Consider the following 8,921-nt stretch of genomic DNA (forward strand, 5'->3'; position numbering starts at 1 on the left):
GTACAGTGGCCCATTATCTGCAACCATCACTCCTGTGTTCCAATGGCAGGCTGTGTTAGCTAATCCAAGTTTATAATTTTAAAAGGCTAATTGATCATTAGAAAACCCTTTTGCAATTATGTTAGCACAGCTGAAACCTTGTTATAATTAAAGAAGCTATAAAACTGGCCTTCTTTAGACTAGATGAGTATCTGGAGCGTCCGCGTTTGTGGGTTTGATTACAGACTCAAAATGGCCAGAAACAAAGACCTTCCTCCTGAAACTCATCAGTCTATTCTTGTTCTGAGAAATGAAGGCTATTCCATGTGAGAAATTGCCAAGAAACTGAAGATCTCGTACAATGCTGTGTACTACTCTATTCGAACCAGAATAGAAAGCGGAGCGGGATTCCCCGGTGCACAACTGAGCAAGAGGACAAGTACATTAGAGTGTCTAGTTTTAGAAACAGACTCCTCACAAGTTCTCAACTGGCAGCTTCTTGAAATAGTACCCGCAAAACACCAGTCTCAATGTCAACAGTGACGAGGTGACTGCGGGACAAATGACGAGTTGGGATTTTACCTGAAGACCAGACAAGATTGAAGTAACAGTCCTTGGGATCAGATCTTGTTCATCAGAGCCACAACAAACTCTGAAAGTCTTTGCCTCAGTTTAAATACCAGGCAGACACACAGCCATATTCTGGCCATTTTAGTTTCTGCACGATTAGCAGTCCGGTTTGGTATGCTCTGCCCCATGACAGGATCCCTTATAGGAGAACAATACTAGTCCTACAGAACACAGACATATAATGAATCTTGGCTCTGTCATAACCTCACATGGTCTCTCCTATCATTGCTATGCAGACGACACACAATTAATCTTCTCCTTTCCTCCTTCTGATGACCAGGTGGTGAATCGCATCTCTGCATGTCTGGCAGACATATCAGTGTGGATGACGGATCACCACCTCAAGCTGAACCTCGGCAAGACGGAGCTGCTCTTCCTCCCGGGGAAGGACTGCCCGTTCCATGATCTCGCCATCACGGTTGACAACTCCATTGTGTCCTCCTCCCAGAGCGCTAAGAACCTTGGCGTGATCCTGGACAACACCCTGTCGTTCTCAACTAACATCAAGGCGGTGGCCCGTTCCTGTAGGTTCATGCTCTACAACATCCGCAGAGTACGACCCTGCCTCACACAGGAAGCGGCGCAGGTCCTAATCCAGGCACTTGTCATCTCCCGTCTGGATTACTGCAACTCGCTGTTGGCTGGGCTCCCTGCCTGTGCCATTAAACCCCTACAACTCATCCAGAACGCCGCAGCCCGTCTGGTGTTCAACCTTCCCAAGTTCTCTCACGTCACCCCGCTCCTCCGCTCTCTCCACTGGCTTCCAGTTGAAGCTCGCATCCGCTACAAGACCATGGTGCTTGCCTACGGAGCTGTGAGGGGAACGGCACCTCAGTACCTCCAGGCTCTGATCAGGCCCTACACCCAAACAAGGGCACTGCGTTCATCCACCTCTGGCCTGCTCGCCTCCCTACCACTGAGGAAGTACAGTTCCCGCTCAGCCCAGTCAAAACTGTTCGCTGCTCTGGCTCCCCAATGGTGGAACACACTCCCTCACGACGCCAGGACAGCGGAGTCAATCACCACCTTCCGGAGACACCTGAAACCCCACCTCTTTAAGGAATACCTAGGATAGGATAAAGTAATCCTTCTCACCCCCCTTAAAAGATGTAGATGCACTATTGTAAAGTGGCTGTTCCACTGGATGTCATAAGGTGAATGCACCAATTTGTAAGTCGCTCTGGATAAGAGCGTCTGCTAAATGACTTAAATGTAAATGTAAATGTAAATGAATCTTGTCTTTCCTCCTCCTCAAACCTCACCCCTCCCCTAGCGTCACCCCTCCTCCTCAACCTTTACCCCTTCTCTAGTCAAGTTTCAACCTGGGGTTACATTGGGAATTTAGAGGCGGGGGAGCCCTTTTTTGGAACTGTAGGCTTCACGGTGGGAATCACACATGCAGAGATCATCCGTTCACCTACTCTGCGTCTCACAAAGACATCGCGGTTGTAACCAAAAATCTCAAAATTGGACTCATCAGACCAAAGGACAGATTTCCACAGGTCTAATGTCCATTGCTCGTGTTTCTTGACCCATGCAAGTCTCTACTTCTTACTGGTGTCCTTTAATAGTGGTTTCTTTGCAGCAATTCAACCATGAAGGCCTGATTCACACAGTCTCCCCTGAACAGTTGATGTTGAGATGTGTCTGTTACTTGAACTCTGTTGGTAACTAATGAACTTATCCTCTGCAGCAGAGGTAACTCTGGGTCTTCCTTTCCTGTGGCGGTCCTCATGAGCGCCAGTTTCATCATAGCGCTTGATGGTTTTTGCGACTGCACTTAAAGAAACTTTCAGAGTACTTAAACTTTTCAGAATTGACTGACCTGCATGTCTTAAAGTAATGATGGACTGCCATTTATCTTTGCTTATTTGAGTTGTTCTTGCCATAATATGGACTTGGTCTTTTACCAAATAGGGCTATCTTCTTTATACCAACCCTACCTTGTCACAACACAACCGATTGGCTCAAATGCATTAATAAGGCGGGCTGTATCACCGCCTGGTACGGCAACTGCTCCGCCCACAACCGTAAGTCTCTCCAGAGGGTAGTGAGGTCTGCACAACGCATTGCCGGGGGCAAACTACCTGCCCTCCAGGACACCTACACCACCCGATGTTACAGGAAGGCCATAAAGATCATCAAGGACAACAACCACCCGAGCCACTGCCTGTTCACCCCGCTATCATCCAGAAGGCGAGGTCAGTACAGGTGCATCAAAGCTGGGACCGAGAGACTGAAAAACAGCTTCTATCTCAAGGCCATCAGACTGTTAAACAGCCACCACTAACATTGAGTGGCTGCTGCCAACACACTGACACTGACTCAACTCCAGACACTTTAATAATGGGAATTGATGGGAAATGATGTCAAATATATCACTAGCCACTTTAAACAATGCTACCTAATATAATGTTACATACCCTACATTATTCATCTCATATCCATAGGTATATACTGTAGTCTATATCATCTACTGTATCTTGCCTATGCTGCTCTGTACCATCACTCATTCATATATCTTTATGTACATATTCTTTATCCCCTTACACTGTGTATAAGACAGTAGTTTTGGAATTGTTAGTTAGATTACTTGTTGGTTATTACTGCATTGTCGGAACTAGAAGCACAAGCATTTCGCTACACTCGCATTAACATCTGCTAACCATGTGTATGTGACAACTAACATTTGATTTGATTTGATTTGTGTATGACCAAGAAAGACCAAACCATGTTGACATCCGTTTTGGTTCATGGGGCCAGGTTTATTGAATCACAATTGAAATGGTAACTTTTTAGAACCAAAGTTCAAATTAAGGTGACGCCACATCTGTCAGGCAAGCCGACTGTAGTGGAGACTGATCCCCGGATGTTACTGACTGAACAGGAGAGAAGTGGAAAAAAACGTCTGAAGGAAGAAAAGGAAGAAAAAGGAGAAAAAGAAAAAGGCTGAAGAAAAAGATGTGAGCAGCAGTCAAGAGTCTCTAGAGCGACTATCAGTTTCCTCTGCGCGGTAGTTGGTTGGCTCGATTTCACATGACTTGACAATAGAAAAACAAAAGATGAATAGTGACGTCAACAACTCTTTACTTCTGGGCGGGGATCATGCCATCGATGGCCTCTCCCTTCTCCAGCTTCTTCTCCATCTCCACCATGAGCTTGACACCATCGACCACCATCTGGACCTGATCCACCTCAGAGGAGCCCAGACGGTCAGCGTTGGAGATGTCGAACACTCCACCCACGGAGGCGGTGTCCACTCCACCTGGTGAGAGCAAGGAAAATGGGGAGAGAGGCGAGTGTAAGTGTTTGTCTCAGACCATCTCTGCATCACTACTGATACTATAAATTATCCAGATGTCAACTAAATACAGACTCAATGAATAGATGTCTTAACAGCTGTGGGACATGGCTATTTCATAATAGCTTTCGCTCATGCTAATCTCTGTTCCTTTTACATGTTTTGTTGTGAAAGGGAAGACAGCTGTGATCTGTGACGAATTAGAGTTGAATATATCAGCAGCTGTTCTGGATGTGTTTTTTTGTTGTGCGTGTGTGTACCTGTGCCACGCTTCTGCAGACGCAGCCTGCCCAGGATCTCCTCGAACTTGGCGTGTGTGCTCAGCTTGGGCAGCTTGACGTGCACTCCACCACGCAGTCCGGTTCCCAGGTTGGATGGGCAGGTCAGCACATAGCCGAGATGCTCGTTCCACATGAAGCCATGGTTGTGCTTTTTGAAAGTCTCCTCAATCTGTCAGGTAAGAGAAACAACCCTATATCAACATTGTTGTCTTTGTCTCTCTGCGGTTTCATGTATTTCCATTGTTTTAGGGGTGTTTTTGGGCCATATCAAAATGGTTTGAGTACAAGAACGTACCCTTTTCAGACCAACGCAGAAGCGTCTGAAGACCTCCTTCATGTTGCCACCCTTCTCCATGGAGATGACACGCAGGTGATCCTCCTCATTCACCCAGACCAAGAAGCTTTTGGCATCGTTGTGCCTTCAGAAAGGAGGAACAGGGTTTCACATGACGCATCACCAGCATACATTGTGGGATGTTCTGCACAATACACCATCTGGTTCCACAAACAGTATTGTTTTGGTGTGGGCCTGTGCTCGGGTTACTCACCAGATTCCTCTTGCGTCGGGCCAGTCACGGGCCATACCAGCGCCCAGCAGCAGGGGGGAGACGGGCTTATCAAACAAGAAGTGGTCGGCGATCAGCTGCTCCTGCTCGGCATCGGTCATCTTATTCAGGGGGTAGTACTTTCCCTTGAACTCACCATCCAGAGTGTCCAGGGCTGGAGAGACAGAAAAACCCTCAGTTTCCCCTCACTCTTAACATGGTATCTCCTGCATGGAGTTATTTGACACCATGCACAAGTCGGCAGCGTAGCCTAGTGGTTAGAGCGTTGGACTAGTAACCGGGAGGTTGTGAGTTCAAACCCCCGAGCTGACAAGGTACAAATCTGTCGTTCTGCCCCTGAACAGGCAGTCAACCCACTCTTCCCAGGCTGTCATTGAAAATAAGAATATGTTCTTAACTGACTTGCCTGGTTAAATAAAGGTTAAAAAAAAATGTTAAAAAAAATAATAATAATTGCAACTAAGGATTCACTTTTGACCTCCATTTCCAATTAATTAAGAATTTGGATCTCAATTTCAGATAAATAACCTTTTGTTAGTTTTACTGCCTAGCTTCATGAACAATCCTATGGATGCATATGTAGCTATTGATAGCTGGGTGGCTCACCCTCGACAGACAGTCTCTCCACTGCTCTGCGCTCGCCACGGCTGTTGTGGGGGGGCAGGGTGTATCCCTTGATGCTGCGGCCGGTACGCACACGGCTGGACAGGACGTAGTTTGGGTCCAGGTCATCACCTCCCTACACAGAAACAAGGTCACAACTGAGTTTTAGACCTGAACATTTCAACAAGTCTGTGATTCCCAACCTCCTATGTGCTGCAGAGATACCTTTTGCCATCTTTCCATTCTACACTTAATCGAGAATGAAACCAAGAAAACATGTCCAACAAATGTATACAAAGCCCTACCTTCAGGTTCTCGAAGTTCAGGTCGGTCTTGTGCTTGTCTGTGGGCTTGTATCCACTATGACGGTCTGAGATGATGGGGTCCAACAGATCCTTGAAGACCTCGTAGGACTCCTCATCACCAGCCACGCAGCCAACGGTCATGATGAAGGGGTGACCTGAAGACAGAGAGAGGAGAGGAGGATAAGAAGCCAGCAGGTCTACAGTGTACAAACATTAATATACCACTCTGTGGTGTATGCTGCATATTGAATACATGTGAAATGTATGCTGAATATTGAATAAGGTAACCTGCAAATCTAGTATCATGTATGGTTGTGGTATTAGTATGTGTTGACTGTAAATGGGATATAAGCATTTGCTAAATAGCATATATTATTTTTATATGTTTTAATTGCAATGGTATTACGATCGATTGATTCTTAGAGCGCTAACTTGGTTGTGCAGACTGTTGTAGGGTTTTGATACCTGCTCAGCTTTATCTTTGACAGGGGTGTATTGTGTGTTTGCGGCGGTTAGTGACTGGGGGTGTGTGGGAAATGTATGTCACTCACCAGGGTTGTCAACACCGGTCTGGATGACGTCATCCAGGGTGAAGCCGGAGGGGGTCTGCTTGTCCCTCAGCTTGGCGTACATGTCCTTGGTCAGCACCTTGGCCATGTGGTTGTTGTGCTTTGTGAGGTCGGGGTACTCCTCCTCAACTTTAAAGTTGAGTTTGAAGTTGTTGTGGGTGTTACCGAAAGGCATGATTGTGTTTAACACTGCAGGGGAGAAAGAAAATAGGAAATCTTTAGATCTTTAATGTCTATTTGCACAGAAAACAACCCACAAAACCTAATATTAACCTATCTGAAATGAAGTTCCCTGACACTGACAGTGGAGTAGAGTCTTTAAGGAGTGCTCTGTCTCAGGCCCAGCAAAACTTACTTTAAAAGACGTTTCATGTAAAAGACGGCCAGCGTTTAAAAGATTACTGGGGGATACTCAGTAAAACGGCTGCAAAAACTCTTATTGGTGTGTATACCCCATATCCTAGTTACAAACGTCAGTCAATGTCCCCGGCCACTGTGTCATGATTCTGTTTGGAATAGATAAGCGGGAGAAGCACGTTTGTTGGGATATATTTAAACACCCCCACCCCAACCTCTAACATTCCACCCCTAACCTATATTACCTTCCTCCCTTATGTATGGAACATATTTCCACACCGTCCACTCTCGCAAAAAGAGCCCCCTTCACAATATAGCCCCATACCCTACAGTGCGATCACTCAACACGTTGGGTCCTATCCATCAGAGAGACCAACTGGCTGTCGTGCCATTACCCTTTCCAGCCCCTCTTGTTTTTTATAGTTCTTAACACAAGGGTCAATTGATTTTAAAGACCAACTCATTAATTGAATTGTATTCACTATACTTGATAGGTCATTTACCAATTCACAAATTGTATTTCTTTCTTATTTAAAAAAAAAAACTTTTACCCCATTTTCGTGATATCCAATTGGTAGTTACAGTCTTGTCACATCGCTGCAACTCCCATATGGACTCAGGAGAGGTGAAGTCGAGAGCCATGCATCCCCCGAAACACGACCCTGCCAAGCTGCACTGCTTCTTGACACACTGGTCGCTTAACCCAGAAGCCAGCAGCACCAATGTGTCAGAGGACACACCGTACAACTGGCAACTGAAGACAGCTTGCAGGCACCCGGCATGTCACAAGGAGTCGTTAGAGCGCGATGGGACAAGGACATCCCGGTCGGCCAAACCCTCCCCTATAACCCGAACGATGCTGGGACATCTGGCCGTAAGTATTGACACAGTTGTTGCATCACATACCCATGTCCAAAGGCAATTAAAAGGATGTGACTGTTACAGTAACTGTCTGAAAGCAACTGCTAGACATTCAAGCTAAAAATAAATAAATACATTTTACACCTGTTCCAGAGATGTTTAGACGCCTCATACTGTATCGGATTGTGAGACAATTACTTATTTACCTCAGTATCCACACTGGAGAACCATTTGCTGAAACAAACCTTATAAAACTTTGCAAAACTTAACTTAATTTTTTCAAAACTGAATGGTCTTTGTCAAACGAGCCAAGAGAATCAGACTCCTACTAAAATATGCTGTCAAATGTTCTACTGATCTGAAACCTTTCCAGAATGCCCCATATGTACAGTTACATTATTGATTTTGCATCGTTAAGCCTATTCATTTTTTAAGTATGATGACAATTAAAAGACAAAAGAAAGACAAAAGAAAAGTAGCTACATGTGCAGGAGAGGTAAAGCACTTCCCCCCAAAAATGATTTAGCTAACTCTAAAATGACATGTTGTAAACCTATTCTCCCCCCAAAAAATATTTTGCTCAGAAGCTTTTCCAAGTCCAACTAATCAAAACCACCAACCTGGCCTCCCAAAGCTTTAGCTATTCATGCAAAGCGCAACATTGAGTTACCTGCACACCAGACAAGAAAAAAAGTAACAGTCCTTGGGATCAGATCCTGTTCACCAGAGCCAAAATATAGAGGTCACCCAACTCTGAAGGTCCTTGCCCTCAGCTTATATACCGGGCAGACACGCAGCCATTGGCTGCCCATTTTACTGCATTCCGTTCTCTCATTGGCCCAAGCCGGTCTCTGATACACAGTTTACTTTACGGAAGGACTGGATTTACATCTTAGTCATCCAAGACGAGGCTGCAGCTGCACACTCACCCTCTGAACCCCTCCCACCCCTCCCCTGTCCCCCTGCCATAATGCCATAGTTCCATCCAAGATTTTTGCAGTCGACTCCCGACTCCTGCTAGCAGAGTAATTGGAATTGACTCTCTTGACTCCAACTCCAAAACTAAAATAATCAAGGCTAATCAATATGTCAGCTTAGCTGCTTTTTTAAAAACATTCATTTAAAACACAATAAAAGGACAGCTGGTAGCTGCTCTTTAATTCAGAAACATGCTATTGTATTATAGATATATGTATCTAACACTATCCTACAATAATCGATTCCAGCGAAATTCAGACCCCTTACTCAGTACTTTGTTGAAGCACCTTTGGCAGCGATTATAGCCCTGAGCTTGACAAACTGCATTTGGGGAGTTTCTACCATTCTTCTCTGCAAATCCTCTCAAGCACAGGTTTGATGGGGAGCGTTACTGTACAGCAATGTTAAGGTCTCTCCAGAGATGTTCGATTGGATTAAAGTCTGGGCTTGTTTCCAAGTCCCTGCCAACGATAAACCTCACCACAACATGA

The 8,921-nt window shown here is 45.3% G+C and overlaps 1 protein-coding gene across 1 annotated transcript; it reads right to left on the minus strand.

The window, feature by feature from the left end:
• Nucleotides 1-3,343: 3,343 nt before the first annotated feature.
• On the minus strand, nt 3,344-8,287 carry LOC118390972 (creatine kinase M-type-like). Its single transcript, XM_035781852.2, has 8 exons — nt 8,123-8,287; nt 6,217-6,423; nt 5,666-5,820; nt 5,364-5,496; nt 4,740-4,911; nt 4,487-4,610; nt 4,171-4,360; nt 3,344-3,874 (listed from the first exon to the last, which is right to left on the minus strand). Exons 2-8 carry the CDS (start codon nt 6,407-6,409, stop codon nt 3,696-3,698), a joined length of 1,146 nt encoding a protein of 381 aa, XP_035637745.1. The 5' UTR covers nt 6,410-6,423; nt 8,123-8,287; the 3' UTR covers nt 3,344-3,695.
• Between the last annotated feature and the right edge of the window lie 634 nt (nt 8,288-8,921).

The sequence above is a fragment of the Oncorhynchus keta genome, chromosome 12, assembly GCF_023373465.1.
Source record: "Oncorhynchus keta strain PuntledgeMale-10-30-2019 chromosome 12, Oket_V2, whole genome shotgun sequence".
NCBI lineage: Eukaryota > Metazoa > Chordata > Actinopteri > Salmoniformes > Salmonidae > Oncorhynchus > Oncorhynchus keta.

Coding starts and splice junctions, on each gene's coding strand:
- LOC118390972 (XM_035781852.2), bottom strand. CDS start 6,409: ATGCCTTTCGGTAACACCCACAACAACTTCAAACTCAACTTTAAAGTT. Junction 5,821..6,216: donor GACCGGTGTTGACAACCCTG/GTGAGTGACATA, acceptor CTCTGTCTTCAG/GTCACCCCTTCATCATGACC. Junction 4,361..4,486: donor TCTGCGTTGGTCTGAAAAGG/GTACGTTCTTGT, acceptor CTTACCTGACAG/ATTGAGGAGACTTTCAAAAA.